At 37.5% G+C, this 17,632-nt stretch overlaps 2 protein-coding genes across 4 annotated transcripts in view; one reads left to right on the top strand and one right to left on the bottom strand.

Moving 5' to 3' along the window:
* Positions 1 to 3,365: 3,365 nt before the first annotated feature.
* On the top strand, positions 3,366 to 10,088 carry LOC107582335 (cochlin-like). 2 transcript variants are annotated; one of them, XM_016268135.1, is made up of 12 exons: positions 3,366 to 3,479; positions 3,889 to 3,937; positions 4,043 to 4,087; positions 4,578 to 4,734; positions 4,809 to 4,942; positions 5,789 to 5,857; positions 5,933 to 5,992; positions 6,085 to 6,232; positions 6,321 to 6,424; positions 7,497 to 7,723; positions 7,812 to 8,325; positions 8,607 to 10,088. In XM_016268135.1, exons 2-12 carry the CDS (start codon positions 3,904 to 3,906, stop codon positions 8,777 to 8,779), a joined length of 1,665 nt encoding a protein of 554 aa, XP_016123621.1. In that variant the 5' UTR covers positions 3,366 to 3,479; positions 3,889 to 3,903; the 3' UTR covers positions 8,780 to 10,088. The 2 variants fall into 2 exon arrangements, with proteins under 2 accessions (XP_016123621.1, XP_016123629.1); XM_016268143.1 differs by lacking the exon at positions 4,043 to 4,087 and adding an exon at positions 4,245 to 4,289.
* Positions 10,089 to 11,152: 1,064 nt separating this feature from the next.
* The window catches only part of LOC107582353 (striatin-3-like), a 36,246-nt gene continuing 29,766 nt past the window's right edge, over positions 11,153 to 17,632 (bottom strand). Inside the window, exons 8-17 of one of the 2 annotated variants that reach the window (XM_016268160.1) lie at positions 17,269 to 17,405; positions 16,720 to 16,895; positions 16,523 to 16,570; positions 13,697 to 13,818; positions 13,416 to 13,583; positions 13,201 to 13,341; positions 12,958 to 13,065; positions 12,156 to 12,242; positions 11,796 to 11,953; positions 11,153 to 11,384 (exon numbers count right to left, since the gene is read on the bottom strand). In XM_016268160.1, the coding sequence (XP_016123646.1) occupies positions 11,373 to 11,384; positions 11,796 to 11,953; positions 12,156 to 12,242; positions 12,958 to 13,065; positions 13,201 to 13,341; positions 13,416 to 13,583; positions 13,697 to 13,818; positions 16,523 to 16,570; positions 16,720 to 16,895; positions 17,269 to 17,405 (1,157 nt within the window). In that variant the 3' untranslated portion in view covers positions 11,153 to 11,372. Of the gene's footprint in view, positions 11,385 to 11,553; positions 11,954 to 12,155; positions 12,243 to 12,957; positions 13,066 to 13,200; positions 13,342 to 13,415; positions 13,584 to 13,696; positions 13,819 to 16,522; positions 16,571 to 16,719; positions 16,896 to 17,268; positions 17,406 to 17,632 lie in introns of those variants that run through there. The other variant, XM_016268152.1, reaches the window with a different exon arrangement.

Consider the following 17,632-nt stretch of genomic DNA (forward strand, 5'->3'; position numbering starts at 1 on the left):
ATACAGTAAACGTGTCACGTGATCCTTTAGAATCATTCTAATTTGCTGAGTTTGTTGCTCAAAAACATTTCTTATCAATGTTGAAAACAGTCGTGCTGTTTTGATGAAAATTCTTTGATGAACAGAGATAAAAAGATCAGTATTTATTTGAAATGGTACTTTTGTAACAATGTCTTTACTGTTTTTTTATCAATTTAATGCATCCTGAAAAAAGTTGTAATTTCTTTTAACATCAACTTTTGAAAGGTAGTGTAAACATTGCTAAATCTACTGCCACCCGCTGTCAAGCTATCTACAATGTACAGCACATTTACTTGAACTATATTGAAGTCCATTAGCTCTAATGGAGGATGACAAGTACATAACAAAGTATTAGGAGGTCTTTATAAATGACCCTGCAAAGCTGAGAGAGACTGCAGGAGTGCACAAAAACATAGACTCACCCAAATTAAATGGCTGAAAACGACCTTAACAAAACTCACTTCTAACTTTTTTTTAAAACTGCTGCAGATCTTTATCCCCACATTTGGTGACGTATCACTTCTGCTGTGGTGTATGTGGTGCATATGGCATAAAAAGAATATTCCTCCAAAAACTAGAAACCTTATATATACACTCTCTTATATTAATTGTGAAATATTGTATTTTCTGGTTAATGTTTCCAACATAGAGAATGAAATAATTTTTTTTGTATTTTTATTTTTTATTTTGGGAAAATAAATGTATCTTTTCAGCAGACAAATCTGGGCTCAAGTCTACGCAGAATTAGCCAAGGCTAATATTTGTGTAGGTGAAGACAGTCGCCTAAATGAGACATCCATCGAAGTATTAGACGGTTCCTTGTATTTATAAGGAGTGGAGTGGTAGTCTTTGCATTCTTGGAGGAAAGCTGTGGATCTCCCATGAAGTCTCACATGGTGTGAAACGTGACAGTGCGATGCTGGCCTGGGAAGAAACTAGTGTGTCACTTTGCCTTATTTCAGCTTTTTTCATCTGACTGCACAAAGCCAGAGCAGTCAAGCCAACTTTCCCATATGACCATCAGCTGCCCCAATGGGAACAAACTCTGTGTAATACCAAATCACAGGAAATCATCACCTGCTTAATCTAACAAAACCTATTCCATTACATACGGCAACACAGTTTCCCCCTTGAGGTGGGCTAATTCTCCAAGAAAAAATAAATAAATCATAACATTTATATGCATTTATGTTGAGGGGGGGAAAAAGTGCTTTTTTTAGCACTTTCATTTGAACGTCATCAATAAATATAATGGTTAGCAGTTCATATACACGCCAATACTGTACTTTTCAAAAGTTTGAGTTCAGTAAGATTTTTTTAATTACAAAAATATATATATATAGTAAAAACAGTAATATTGTGAAATATAATTGCAATTTAAAATAACAGTTTTCTTCTTTAATATATTTTAAAATGTAGTTTATTCCTGTGATGCCAAAGCTGAATTTTCAGCAGCTATTTCTTCAGTCTCACATGATCCTTCAGAAATCATTTTAATATAATGTGCTGATTTGGTGCTCAAAAAAAGAAAATCTTATAAAATAATGAATTATCTTATTATTATCAATGTTAAATACAGTTGTGCTGCTTAATAATTTTGTGGAAACCAATTTTTTGTATGATTCTATAGGAAGTTCAAAAGAACAGCATTAGAAATCTTTTGTAACATTAACTTTTAAAGCAATTAACTTTTAGCTTTAAGTTTTGATCAAATTAATGCGTCCTTCCTGATGAAAAGTATTATTATTATTATTTTTTTAATCGTATTCACCCCAAACTTTTGAATGGTAGTGTTTGAATATAGAATATATATGAAAATATTTAATTTAATTTAATGTAAATATTTGTCTGTATATTTGGAATAACTGCCTATATGTTGCATTAACATTCACATATTATGCTTCATTACTTACCTCATTACCGACCACCTGATAGTGCCTTTGTTTACGTCTATCCACAATCTAAAGTACCAGTCCACCTTTTCTTGTTCCAGTTTGGCACAACATCAGTAAGCTTCTTAAACTGCTGGTTGAAAGGCTTGATGTTTCCACCATGATTATTTAATTTAATTTAATGTAAATATTTGTCTGTATATTTGGAATAACTGCCTATATGTTGCATTAACATTCACATATTATGCTTCATTACTTACCTTATTACCGACCACCTGATAGTGCCTTTGTTTACGTCTATCCACAATCTAAAGTACCAGTCCACCTTTTCTTGTTCCAGTTTGGCACAACATCAGTAAGCTTCTTAAACTGCTGGTTGAAAGGCTTGATGTTTCCACCATGACCTTCACAAGAATTTTTTTTGTGAAAGACCGCTTTAGACGACATAGACTTTGTGTTCTGTGAAAAATTAATTAATTGAGACACTGGGACAGTTCCCAGTTGTTACACTGAGCAGTTGTTCAAAGAGGCTCATAACAGATGGATTGAGTGTCATTCCATGAGAGGTTTTTAATTTGTTGCACTGAATAAGCACATGGTAGCACGCCACGTACCCCTACAAACATCCACAGCACTCAATCAGTAAATGCCAATGAGTTGTGAGATGCCACAGTAAACACGAACCTATCATATTCCTGTTGGCTGCCAGGATTAAACCTGGAAATGGTCCACAGTTCGGCTGATGTAGGATGATTACATAAAAGTGAAGTTAGAAGACAGGGACCTCTTTGAAAGCAGGACAGTCTCATGCTAATGCACCCAATTGTCCGTCCTTTCACATGCTAAGCACTCTCTGTATACTGAAGATAAATACAATTCATGGATGATTTACAGTTTTTGCAGCATAAGCCTTGTTCAAGAGGTGTTTTGATGCAGAGGTCTTGTATAAGTCTTTTGAAAGTCATTCAGGATAAAAAGGGTCTGCTTGACGCAAATGACTAAATGACTTACCTGTTAAGTCTCTATTCTGTTTAGTCAGGACTTCTCAAATGGCTCTGAGGTCCATTCAGACCATTTTGAATAAGATTGTGTGTTTAGATTATATGTGTAGCACTGATTTCACCTCTTTATCCTCAAGTTTTTAACCCCAGTCAGGGCCTAGTCATGACGTGTGCATGCCATGGTGGCGTTCATTTGCTGTTTATTCTCCTCTCAGTAGCCCTCTTTACTCGCCATCACTGACTAAACTAGGCTACACAAGTTACACAGTGTTAAAGCATATAGATATTATATGGGTACAAACTGTAGTACATATTAGGCCTATATCTAAATGGCTGAAAAGCAGGAGAATTTAAAACAATGTCCTTTTCAGGTGGTTTGGATGTAAGGCCCGCCTCTTGTGATGTCAGCAGAGAATCATTGGGGGTTTTGGGGACATTATTTAAAGGACTAGCTCTTTCCTCACTATTCAGACACCTCTGGAATATCATCCATAAAGGAATTACTTTATTTGTTTTTTTCTATAAAGCTTTTAAGGCTGAGGAAACGTCATCCTACACAATATCTGTAAGTTGGATTTAATCTTCATGGGTTGCTGATTTTTGGCTGTTTGGCGCATTTTAATAAAGCTAATTTTATATATCCAGATATGCATCTTTTTTTCTTCTCCATTCTTTCTCTCTCTCTCTCTCCTCCTCCCTCATTCATGAGCGGATTAACTGAAGTATGCAGTTCCAAAGGAGCTGTTTGTGATGGATGTGTCTGGGGAGATTGCATTTTTTCCTGTATCATATCTGATTTCACTTCTGTGCGCAAAATAAATATTACAACACCCAGACAAAAGAAAAAATGAAGATACATTTTAAAGCCTTGGAAGATTTAGATTTTTTTAGAAAAAAAAAAAACCTTTATAAAAATGATTGAAAAATGGGGTTTATTCATAGTTGCCTGGTATGATGTTCTTTTGTCTCTACAGAGATCTTCATTAACCATGTCGATGTGGTTTGCTGTACTTCATGTTTTAGGTAGGCAGTTAGTTTCTTCAAAGTGATTGTTACCAAACATTTCTTGTGTCTTAATCTGAATTATTGAAAAGATGTCATTGCCTTTATTTATTTGTTTTTTTACAGGTATTCTGTCTTTGACCTGTTGCACTTTTGGATCGGATTTAAATGGTCAGTGGATTCCATTTTTCATTCTTTCTCTCTCTCGCTCTTTTACTCTTTTCATATTAAATATAATGAATTGAGTTACATTACCAAACATTTCTTGTGTCTTAATCTGAATTATTGAAAAGATGTCATTGCCTTTATTTATTTGTTTTTTTTACAGGTATTCTGTCTTTGACCTGTTGCACTTTTGGATCGGATTTAAATGGTCAGTGGATTCCATTTTTCATTCTTTCTCTCTCTCGCTCTTTTACTCTTTTCATATTAAATATAATGAATTGAGTTACATTATAGAAAATATTTAGCTAACTATTTTTTTTTCTTTTGGAAATATATTTTTAAAAGGTTAGGGCCACTTTATTTACAATTTTATGTAACTTTTTAATTGTTTAAGAGAACTTTTGGGGGAAATCATTTAAACGTTTTTTGTAACATTTGCTTTATTTGACATATATAATCATTTTATTACGGGTAATATCTGTTGTGCATTTCTTAGTTCCGACACCAATTAGCTGTGGAACTCGTGCGGTGGACCTACCAGACACACGTAAGAGAGTGCTCTGCCCAGCAAACTGCACTCTCTGGAGTCTGTCAGTGTTTGGTTCAGGAGTATATGCCTCTGTTTCCAGCATATGTGGAGCAGCAATACACAGGTACCATCACAGAAATAATGATTAAGTTAGTGACTTGCTAGAATTGTGTAAGAAAGTTTTTGTCTGTCTTCCAGAGGAATCATAAGTCTATCTGGTGGACCTGTGGAGGTTCACGGACTGCAAGGGAGGACAAACTACCTCAGCTCTTATGCTCATGGCATCCAGTCTCAGTCCCTGTCCCGATGGAGCTCATCTTTCACTGTGGCCAGTGAGTGGAGACAATTATGTTTTGTGTTATTACAAATGCTAGTGTTTTGATTTAGAATTTGTAGATTTGTTTACAGATGTTTGTTTACTCACTCGCTCTGCACACTGTCAAAAATACAAATGTAATTTTATAATTTACAATATAATTTCAATAAATATTAAATTATAACAATAATATGTGACCCTGGACCACAAAACCAGTCATAAAGGTCAATTTTCTGAAATTGAGATTTATACATCGTCTGAAAGCTGAATAAATAAGCTTTCCATTGATGTATGGTTTGTTAGGATCGGATCATATTCGGCCGAGATACAACTATTTGAAAATCTGGAATCTGAGGGTGCAAAAAAAATCAAAATATTGAGAAAATCGTCTTTAAAGTTGTCCAAATGAAGTGCTTAGCAATGCATGTTACTAATCAAAAATTAAGTTTTGATATATTTACGGTAGGACATTTACAAAATATCTTCATGGAACATAATTTTTACTTAATATCCTAATGATTTTTGGCATAAAAGAAAAATCGATAATTTTGACCCATACAATGTTTTTTTGGCTATTGCTACAAATATACCCCAGAGATTCAAGACTGGTTTTGTGGTCCAGGGTCACATATTAGAATTAGTGTACTCAGAATATCATAATACTGTACATTGTTCTTGAATACACTCAGCTTCAAAAAGATGTGCTACTACTAATCTCAATAAGAACAACTAGGTCGTAACATTAGGAAAAGTGAGGTCAGTTGGTCTATATAAATGATATAGCATATAACACGATGTAAAAGTGAATTAAAGTTGTTTATCAATACAGATTTGTCAGGTTACATTTTTGTCTTTTTCTCAGGAACAATTAGCTTGCCTTTGGAAGTGTCCGGCCAAACCAGCAGTTCTGCCACTGTTGCATCGGGAGCAGGTAACAAGCATTCAGAAAACTGAAAATAATTGACATATGTAGTCTACACTGAGTATCCATACTTCTCCCTTGCAGCCAAGAAACCAGTCAAAAAGACAGCGAAGAAGCCTCCTCCTCCAACAACAGCAAACAGGGGTCTGTATGACCTGATTTTCCAATCTAATTTAAATTGTTAGTCAAACCAAATATGATTGTGACATGAAAGAGCTGTGTAAATGTTGTTCCAGATTGCCCAGTCGATATGGCTTTGCTGCTGGATAGCAGCTACAATATTGGACAGCGGCGCTTCAACCTGCAGAAGAACTTCGTCAGTAAGCTTGTAGCCATGCTGAAGGTTGGAACACCAGGTCCTCATGTAGGAGTGGTGCAAACCAGGTGATCTGCGCAAATCCAAGTTGTTTGTCACAGTTGTTTAGCATTTGTTTCTTTGTCAGCGAGTATAACTTCATCTTTGTCTTTCCAGTGAGACACCTCGAACTGAATTCTACTTGTCAAACTATACAACAGCCAAAGATCTGACGTTTGCCATCAAAGAGATCCCATACATTGGGGGCAATACCAATACAGGTTTATAACCTCAACTTCAATTCACATTTCAAATGAATGATTGGATGAAATGAATATAGAGCATCTCAATAAAATCATGCTATTTTTTTGGAAAAGTAATAAATAAAACAAAAGAAATTGCCATTTACTGTAATGCACTTCCAACTGAAATCAATAGGTCCCCAGAATTCGTTAAAATACACAGTTTGAAAGTACAACTACTAGACTTAAAAGAGAGTTCATCCAAAGATGAAAATTCTGTCATCATTTACTTACATTCAAGTTGAATTTCTTTCTTCTGATGAACAAAATATTTTCCCATTGATTTCCATAGTATTTTTCCATGTTATGGAAGTCAGTGGGGACCAGTTACTATTTGCTTACCCACATTCTTCAAAAGATCTTATTTTATGTTTAACAGAAGAAGGAAATTCGTACAGGTTTGGAACAACTTGAGGGTGAGTAAATGATGACAGAATTTCATTTTGGGGTGAACTATCTCTTCAAACATTTCAAGTCACCATGAAAGGAAAACCCAGTGTTACCAGTGACTTTGCCTATTTCTGGGAATGAAAATAGTTCCAAACGAAGCCACAGCATTTGCGCATCTCTGAAAAAACAGAGTCTGTTTTGACATCAGTGTTTTGAACTAATTGGTTGAATGTATGATTCAATAACTCGGTCATAAACTTGTTACATTCCTGAATGAAAGAGCTCTTTTTTGTTGTTGTTTTAAACAAATAGGTTGAGTGAATAATTCTGTTACTCAAAGGCAGTCATTTGTTTTGCCCCTGAAGGAATCAAGTTTTGTAGAACTGGTTGAATAAATTAATCAGTGACTCAAAAAGAGAGTCACTTGTTGCTACCCAGTCATATAACAATGTAGCATGCAAACATTTTCACATGTGTGCTTTGAAACTCTTCAAAATGCCTTGACCCATAGACTTCCATTGTAAATGCATTTTTTTTCACTAGTTTTTACAGTCAATATGCTTTTGTTTAATAATTGACAGCATGTCACGGATCTGTGACACTAATGCGTTGGCTTAAATAAGCAGAACTGGGCAGGCTTGAGTTATTGCCTTTTGCACAGGTAAGGCCATACTGCACACTGTGAGGAACTTCTTCAATCCGGATTTTGGTGTTCGGAGAGGTTACCCACGGATCATTGTGGTGTTTGTCGATGGGTGGCCTTCTGATAATGTGGAGGAGGCAGCAATTTTAGCCAGAGAGTCTGGTATTAACATCTTCTTCGTGTCTGTCGCCAAACCTGCCCCTGAGGAGATGAGCCTGGTGAGCGAGCAAGACTTCATGAGAAAGGTAAGATGTTTCACATATGAATTCATGCATCTTCAGTGGAAGCATACGAGTTTGCTGAAATCCATTTATACCGACATATATCTCACAGGCAGTGTGCAAGGACAATGAGGTCTTCTCATTCACCATGCCCAGCTGGTTCGGCACCAACAAGTTTGTGAAGCCACTAGCTCATAAACTTTGCTCCATTGATCAGATGCTCTGCAGCAAGACATGCTATAACTCAGTGAACCTGGGCTTCCTGATTGACGGCTCCAGCAGCGTAGGTGATGGGAACTTTCGGCTAGTGCTGGACCTTCTTCTCTCTATCGCACGCAACTTTGACATCTCTGACATTGGATCTCGCATCGGTGCCATTCAGTTCACCTACGACCAAAGGATGGAGTTCAACTTCAATGAGCACACCACAAAAGATAATGCTCTGAGGGCCCTGCAGAACATCCCGTACATGAGCGGAGGAACGGCCACTGGAGACGCCATCAACTTTGCCGTGCGGAATCTCTTTAAACCCCACACAGGCTCCAACAAGAATTTCCTCATCATCATCACTGATGGACAGTCTTATGATGATGTGAGAGGGCCGGCTATGGCCGCCCAGAGAGAGGGTACGCTTTTTACACTGACATTCCATCTAGAACCTAGGTTTTCAACCCCCATAATTAAGTGTTGCCAACAAAATCTAGCCTGATTTTTATAGTGAAGGTCCCTGGGGTGGTAAGGGTGTAGGTGGAGGTTCCAGGGTCTGCAAAGGTTAAAAACAATTGATCTAGAACATTTAGGAGCTCTAAAAAGTACTTTATCTCTAATGCACAAAATATCAATAGTGCATTCACAAAGTAAACAAGTGTGGTGTCATCTTGACCGTGTTCTTCTTGTTTCTTCACAGGAATCACTGTGTATGCAGTGGGCGTAGCTTGGGCTCCGATGGAAGATCTGAAGGCAATGGCGTCCGAGCCCAATGAAAGCCATGTGTTTTTCACTCGTGAGTTCACCGGCCTGGCGCAGTTCCAGCAGCCCATCGTACGGGGCATCTGCAGGGACTTCACAGAGTTCAACTAGACAGTGCGACTGCTTAAGTACAAGAAAAACGGGCACGAGTGAATAAGAAAAATCACTTTTGTAGAAAACGCGATTTGAACGGTTTTGTTATAAAGGTATTGGTATGTTTGATCCAAAGGAGTTTACAGCTTAATTGAGAATGTATCACACAGTAATTGTATGTCAACCTCTCTATAATGTGGAGAATGTAATTATTTGTGATTTATAGTCGTTCTCTTTATGTTCCTGGTGAAAAAAACATTCTTTCGCTGTTTCAGGCATGCCTTTTTTTTTTTTCCTGTGGAGGAGTCACTGTACCAAAAGGCTCTTTTATATTAATTTCGGAACTTGAAGATTCTATTGCAGTTATGCAAGGTAATGCACAAGATGGTAAGCAAAAGCAGTCATGAAGAGGATCGTCAGTGAAACAGCGCCCTCTTATGCATTCTGATGGCAGCACACAGATACACAGCTTTCACTCACACAATAGCATAAATACATCTGGGTTCTATAATCAAATATAGTTCTTCCCAGGGGTAGCAAACAATATACATGCACTGTAGTACATTCACAATGTCACATTTTCACAATGAATCACGTATGGCTGAGTGTGCGATGAAGATTACGGTTGGAAAGTTAATGTTTTGATTATATAGCTTTTTTCCCCCTTTTCTTAAATGATACTTTCATGTATTTATCGAACCTATTTTCTTTGTACCTTTCCATATGCATGCTTTACTGCCTCACGTAATGAAAACAGATTGGGAGGAGGGGCATCAAATTGTTTGTACATTTGTTTATAATTTATTACTTTCTTCTCAATAAAGAACAAGGTGTTTGTACAACTGGACCAGCTGAATATCCTCATCTGAACAGGCTAAGCCTTTTGTTCACTCGGGAGTCTCTCAGTAGAAACACCTGTATTGAAATCGTGAATCCTAGCAATCATTGGCGATCACACCCGTCAAAATACAACGCTGCATTAATTGTCGAGACACGGGGCATGTTGCATATACAGATACACCATTTAATATTTATTATAGACATTTTATATACATTACTTTTCAACAGTTGTTTTGCTATGTGGTACAATCATTAAAATCTGTTGATTCGTAGTCAATCAAAAACCTTACAAAACTCTTCAAACTGATCAGAACTTTTGGAAGACTAGAAAAAATACTTTATTGTAGTATTAATCATGCATTACACCAACAAAAGGTCTTTTGTTACACCATAAACGGCATTATTTCCTTTAAAAATCATTGAACAGATTGGGGTAGAACGACCAAATCAAATATTTAGAATACATTTGATTGACAACTCCAATCCCCCCCAAAAATGAAAATTCTATCATTTACTCGCCCTCATGTCATTCTAAACCTGCATGGTTATCTTTCTTTTGCAGAACACAAGATTTGAGAGTTTTGGTGACCATTGAGTTCCATTTCATTTCTCAAAATAGCTTTTATGTTCGTTATACAGGTCTGTAAGGACATGAGGGGGAGTAAACGATGACAGATTTTTTATTTTGGGGTGAACTATCCCTTTAACTCATTTCTCCCCTGATCTCCAGCATCAGGAGGTGAATTTAAACCCTGTTTTCAGCCAACAGAGCTTTTATATTAACCCATGTACGCTAATTTCCAAAAGGCCAATCTGAGTTACCATCAAGCTATGCTCTGAACAAAGGATAAGACTATCCACAAACTGAAAATAAATAGCGTTCGGATCTCTAACCTGTGATACTCAAACTCATTTTACAGTAAGGTGTACATTAACATCACATAGTGACAGGATGCTGCAGTTTATTTGTAAATTCCTAAAAGCTCTCAGGGCACCAAGCGCTGTGCTTCTACTAGCGTATAGTCTCTCCGTTATGTGATAAAACAATGATAAAGCAATGTAGTATGCACTCATCCAGGGTTTCCAGAGACACAAGACCTTCATGAAAGAGAACCGCATAAAATGGAGGGCTCGAGTGGGATTATAGTCCCTTTAAAAAAAATGTGATTTTTTTATGAGTCTTCATTTATATAAAATTGATTATAAAAACTATACTTTTTTTTTTTTTACACAAAAAAAATGGAACAAACGCTGAAGGTTGAATGAGTTTAACTGTATTTGCACGCTACATTAGGGTGAGGAGGGTGACTGAGATTGGGGTCTGGTTTATGGCTCGGCAGGGCGGGACCCAGTTCCTCTGGTGCCAGGATGATGGTCGGTGACAACCTACTTATGGATGAACATGATAACCACTCCATGGTCACTGAAACATACCTACAGGACACATTATCAGCTCAGTTCAAAACCAGTCAAAAGGCTACAAACAATGGTTTCACTCCAGCTTTGACTTACAGTAAATTACAGTTAATTTTTCTTTTCTTTTTTTTTGAGGAGAAAAAAAAAAAGATTAAAACTGATTGAGCACTCCACACTGGCTTCACACTGCACGCCCTCCTCTTGGCACCTGGTAATGTTGTGTGTGTGGTGTGAGTTTGACAGCGAAGGTGGAAGCCACTTCAGTGTAGTGTGAGAAATGCTACTCTTGTTACACAAGGCAGTGAAGCAGTCCTTTCTTTCTCGTCTTCACATATGCATTCATACGGACGTTCTTTTATACAAACACTTTGGCCAGGGCATCAGCTCCATGGATGAACATGATAACCACTCCATGGTCACTGAAACATACCTACAGGACACATTATCAGCTCAGTTCAAAACCAGTCAAAAGGCTACAAACAATGGTTTCACTCCAGCTTTGACTTACAGTAAATTACAGTTAATTTTTCTTTTCTTTTTTTTTGAGGAGAAAAAAAAAAGATTAAAACTGATTGAGCACTCCACACTGGCTTCACACTGCACGCCCCCCTCTTGGCACCTGGTAATGTTGTGTGTGTGGTGTGAGTTTGACAGCGAAGGTGGAAGCCACTTCAGTGTAGTGTGAGAAATGCTACTCTTGTTACACAAGGCAGTGACGCAGTCCTTTCTTTCTCGTCTTCACGTATGCATTCATTCGGACGTTCTTTTATACAAACACTTTGGCCAGGGCATCAGCTCCGGCACTTCCTATGTATGCCTTAGATGGGTGGAAGGCAACATCGTAAATGGCCTCATCTGACTTTTTCCTGTGCGCGGTAACCTCCTGTACGCACGTCTTACTGTCCATGTTCCACAAGCGGATGGAACTATCATGACCTGTGTTAGATGAAGAAGAGACATTGAGTTCATTTTTAAAGGGATAGTTTTGAACAAAATTTTAATTCTGTCATTATTTCCAGATCTCTGTGACTTTCGTTCTTCAGCAGATATATACATGTAATAAATGTATACATGCAATAAACAATGCAATAAATGATAAATGAAGGGTAAAGAGCAGAAGGAAAAAAAAACCACTTACTTCCTGACATCAAGTAGATGCCATTTGGATCTATAGCCAGACTAGTAACAGCATCCAAGTGAGCCACCATTGCATGGATGGCTTGACCTACAAAAAAGACAGATGGAAGGTGATGAATAATCCCAGACATGAAACTTCAGCAATCCTTACTTTTTCTCTTAGGGACTTCTGGCAAAATATAACTGAACAAAAATGTTTCATGAACAAATAGTACCATTAAAACACTGATATATTTTCTTAGATTTTAAATAAATAAACAAAATGAGAATATCAAGTTACATAAGTTATGAATATATATGAATGAATATAATAATGTTAACAATAAAATTCAGACACACAGTAGTCTTTTTTTAGTACTCCTATTCAGCAAGGATGCATTCAATTGATCAGAATTTATAATGTTCCACAAGATTTCTTTCTCAAATGAACGCTGTTCTCTTGAACATTCTATTCATCAAAAAACGTATCACAGTTTATACAAAAATATTAAGCAGCATTTTTTTTTAAACTGTGATAATACTTGAGCATCAAATCAGCATTTTAGAATAATTTTTGAGAGACACTAAATACTGAGGTATCTTCACATTTTAAAAATGACATTTAAAAAAATATTAGAACAGAAAACTGGAAGTTATTTTAAATTGTAATAATATTTCACAATATTACTGTTTTACCATTTTTTGATCACATAAATGTGAACATAGACTTCTTTGAAAAACATTATAAAAATCATACTGACACCAAACTTGTGAACAGTAGTGTATGAATATATAATATATTAATGATACAATAAAAAACCCACCTGATTTATTATCAAAGAATTTGATGTTTCTGTCCTCGTGAGCGGTGACTGTGATTGGCAGGGTGGGGTGGGTGACTACTTTATTAATATGATTCCCAAAAGGAATAGCTGCAACAACGCAGAAGAAAGTAAACATCACAAATCCAATTCTCACACCCCTGTAATTTAATTACTGAACTATATATAAACATTATATCACATTTCCACAAGGGCACGTTTTTAGAACAAATGTGAAGGACGTACTGCTCTCTCCCTGCGCAGACAATACCAAGACGGGCTGTGATGTCTCTAGATCATAAACAACGACATCTCCCGTGTTGTAGGATGCCACCATATGAGCTGGATCACTCCCAGTGAAATCAATTGATGTGGGAACACCATGATCTGAAAAACAGAAATTAGTTTGCCAACATGTCGATCGATTACAGAATACTGCATACAATATACTTCACACTCACCTCTATCGGAGTTAAATGTGCTGAGACACGGTGACTTCTCCTGAGGGTTCCACAGCTTGATCGTCCCATCAGCTGAACAGGAGAGCAGCCGGTTTTTGATTCCGCTGTAAGCCAATCCCCACACTGCGTCACTGTGACCCAACAACGTACCAGCCAACACGCTGGGATCTGAGTGAAAGAGAGGACACACAGAGAAGATACTATTGATCAGGCAGGTTTCCTACTTTTAAGTTCAATCAAAATGACAAAATGTAACAGTCATATAGATTTGATCTTCTCACCATATGTGTCGTAAGGGTCTACATTAGAGCTGGGGATGTTCCACCACTGTATTGTTGAATCAATTCCACCACTAAAACACTGCTCGCCACTCGAGGTCACAGCCAATGAGAGCACAGGCCCACTGCAGCAACAGAACAAACAATATTAGTGTCCGCATGTCTGAATTGGTGGATTTGGTAGATTACACTATTGTTGGCCCTAAAAAGTGCTTAGCGACACAAAGTGTTATGAACGTAAATGCATTAGGTAAGAAAATATCAAATCAATTTATACGCATTTATAACATTAAACTATTTTTAAAAACGATAGCACATAGTTCTCATTTTAAGCAAAACATTTGTTTTTTCTTTCTTTAAAATAGTCCTCAAGTACTATTTTTAAGCAAAATGTTTCAAGTTTAAAGTGTTATGAGTTCAATATAATAAACGTGACTGCTCAAACACTTAGTGGTTGTCAAATGTCAGTGGAACATGTTTACTACGTGATAAAAATGTGATGAACTACAGTGAGTCGCCTGGGTGCATGAAATGAACTGACTTCTCACACCAACTAAAACTCACCTTGAGACCAGTTAGCTAAAAGCATGAGCAAAACAACTAATTCTGAGAAAAGCAATATTTTGTGTCTAATGCAACAATTCTCAAACACTTAAATGTTTCTCAAGAGTCCAAATACTTCCTGGGGGCCATGTGGGTGCATTATTTGTACACAGTCATACAATCTTTTAGTCAAACAGTGCCAGTAGAACACTTGATACACTTTTGGATTAATTAAATTCTTGCCCTGATCTGCTGTATGTGTGACGTAGAGCAACAGCAGTGAAACTGTAGACCACACATGCTCACAGGACAGGACCGAGATCTCAGTGTAAATATCATGTGCCCTCATTTAAAACACTCTCTATGCAGCTCCAAAAGCAATGACTGAAAAGATGCTTGTCAAGAGCTTCATGACATGGGTTTAAAGCGGCACTCAATCTTTTCTGCCAATGAAAAAAAAAGTTTAACACTAAAGAAATAAACAACACTTTTGAGCAAAATGATTTATACTGACATGACATGAAGATATTTGAGTCTTCGAGAAAATTATTTTATTCTTCAAAAGTAGTTTTCAATCAGGGGGCCATGGCAAGCTTCCAAGGGGGCCTTCAGACGACTTGAAATGATTTAAAATAAGACAAAACTAATATTAAACTAAAACGACTATTAAAAATATTACACTAAAACAACAAAAAATCTAGATATTTCTTATTTTAAATCTCACAGTCTTGAAAATCTTGATATATGTGGAAGGTTATTTTTAAAAGTAGGCATTTTTGAACATACTTTTTATGCCAAGCTCTAAAATAATTAAGAGTAGAAACTGTAAAAATGAAAACATGGTAAAAATGTGTCAAATCATATTTAAATCCTTATGCAGTAAATCAAAAACTGGGAAAGCAATAGGGCTAAAAATAGTTGTGGACAATGGAGGAGTCAAAATGATTGAGAACCACTGTTCTACAATGAGCAGGTCACCCCGTTATGGACTGAATCAGGTCAACATCACATGACCAGCCCTGTCATGTTATTGACCAGCTACATTACTAACCATAATAATCAAGACATATGCTGGGACTTCAAGCACTCAATCAACAGCTAGACTGTTTATAGTGTAATGCAGAAGCCAACTGCTTTCCACCAACAACACAGCAAAATAAAGCTCTGGCAAGAAATCTCAGAAATGAATACACAAAGCATCTGGACCAGTAGGTGTCAGTATAGAGCACAGGTGTCAAACTCAGTTCCTGGAGGAGAGGAGGGCCACAGACCTGCAGAGTTCAGCCAAAGCCACTAGAAGGCAAGCCTGCAACCTTTAGTCAAAAAAGCACAGCGGCTAATGCTAACTCTTCTGCTTTGGCAGTACATGGGAAAGGAGTCAAGAGGCCATTTTTTGAATGTATGTTAATGGAGAAGAGGCTTCACTACGCTGAATAGACAGCTTTTTGAGGAAACAGCTTACCATGTAATGAATCGACAGCCTATCAGCTAATCTTCAACATGTTTTACACTAAGCAATACTTTTGGATTTAACTATTTTTAGAGTTTTCACCAAAAAAAAAAAAAAAAAAAGTTGTTTTGTAAGAGAAGTCACCGACTTTTTGCGACAAGTGGGATTCAGCTTACGGCACTTCTCATTCATTCCTATGGTATCCGTAAACGGCGACTGAATGTTGCACAAGTCTGACTAAAATTCAATGACGTCAAGGCTATAATGTGATTGGTTAAGGCACACGTGATCCAAGTTGTCCGTTACGCTTTCTCCAATAGTAAGTAATACAGACCCTCTCATCTCCCTATAGTAAGACAATCTCTGGTTTAGCTTCAACCCTCATTAAACACACCTGATCCAGCTAATCAAGTCCTTCAGGCTTATTTGAAAACTACATGGTATGTGTGTGGGAACTAAACTCTGCTGGGCTGTGGCCCTCCAGGAAGTGAGTTTGACACCCCTGGTATAAAGTATTAGCGCACTGGGATGAATAAGGGCAAACAAAAAAACTTAGTGAATGCATCTTTAAACAGTTAACATCACCATGCACATTTTGGCTGGTGTGTTGTAGATTCTGGAACAGTGGGAACAAAATCTCTGCATGTAACCATCTCATGCACTGGCCTTCCAGAAGCCAGGAGAACACTACCCTTCTGAACGCATACAGCTGTGGCAATGCCTACATGTACAGAATCATCCATACCTTCACAACACTATTTAACACATTTTGGATAAACTGGAATGTTTTGAAAAAAAAGTGTATAAAAGATCAATATTATGAAATTAATACTCACATATGCCCTCTAAACGTGTATATGGGCTCCACATCAAAAGAGGCACTTCTGCGAAGCAAGATGAAACTTTGTTTAGTGGTTTGTTTGGAACATTAATGTTGCATGATAAAATCAATGTGCTTCTTGAGACATCATTTTGAAGACCAAAGCCGATCCCAAGACATCCCTTTCCCTGGAAAGCCACAGCGAGCACTTACTTTTTGGCTGGAACTGTCTTCTGGAGGTTCCACAGTTTGAGGGTGTGGTCTTCCGAGACTGTGACCAACACTGGTTCCACAGGATGGAAGGCCAGGGCCCGCACTCCATCAAAGTGGCTTCGCAGGGTATATTTGGGATTCCATGTCTTCCTGAACACGTCCTTATTGGCTGGCAGCTAAAAATAGAGGGTGGGGGGAGGGGCCGTTGTAGAGGCATTTTAATAACTGTGAAATCAAACCTGGAAATTGCAGGTCGACTGACTGTGAGGCATTAGGATAGTTGTCCTATTTGAGAACACCGCAAACCACACTGGCTTTGACAACTGTGGTCCTCTGTAACCTTTATACAGAATGAAACTAATACAGTACATGACATTTGAGTAAGCAGGACCAACTGATGGTTAACACGATACAAACTGCATTTAGCAGCAAACAGACTTTTTTTTTTTTTATTTTTTTATTTTTTTAAGTAGAGGCTATCATCTATTTATGCCAGAATAGAATATTATCAAAGCAGAGGAGCAGTCTTTGTCAAGCTGGGGTACTTACATCATAGCTGTATTCAGCCTCGTCATTGGACACAGTCAGATCTGCGAGGTCTCCCAGGCCCAGCACGCTTTCCAACATGTCATCAGAGCCCATGATAAAGGACTTGCCCCCACCAGGCGTGAATGGCAAAGGCTCAGCTAAGAATAGGAAAGAGAAGAGAAGGGCCCAGTAAACAAGGTGCCACACCTTGGAGTGAAAAACAGGGCTTAAGTAAAAAAGTTTAACAAACACATAAGCAGTTTAACAGTTTTGTGAGGGTGTAATACAGAACTTAAATGTAAAATAATAACAAGGGTTGGATCAATAACAAAATTCCAGCTTCCGTGTGTGTGTGTGGGGGGGGGGGGGGGGGGGGGAGTCGTCG

Source organism: Sinocyclocheilus grahami, unplaced genomic scaffold (genome assembly GCF_001515645.1).
Source record: "Sinocyclocheilus grahami isolate Dianchi unplaced genomic scaffold, SAMN03320097.WGS_v1.1 scaffold4.1, whole genome shotgun sequence".
Taxonomy (NCBI): domain Eukaryota; kingdom Metazoa; phylum Chordata; class Actinopteri; order Cypriniformes; family Cyprinidae; genus Sinocyclocheilus; species Sinocyclocheilus grahami.

Excerpts from the sequence above, each read along its gene's own strand:
- LOC107582335 (XM_016268135.1), top strand. The coding sequence starts at position 3,904 with ATGTCGATGTGGTTTGCTGTACTTCATGTTTTAG. Across the intron at positions 3,938-4,042 it reads TGCTGTACTTCATGTTTTAG|GTATTCTGTCTTTGACCTGT; the intron begins GTAGGCAGTTAG and ends GTTTTTTTACAG. Across the intron at positions 4,943-5,788 it reads CTCATCTTTCACTGTGGCCA|GAACAATTAGCTTGCCTTTG; the intron begins GTGAGTGGAGAC and ends TCTTTTTCTCAG.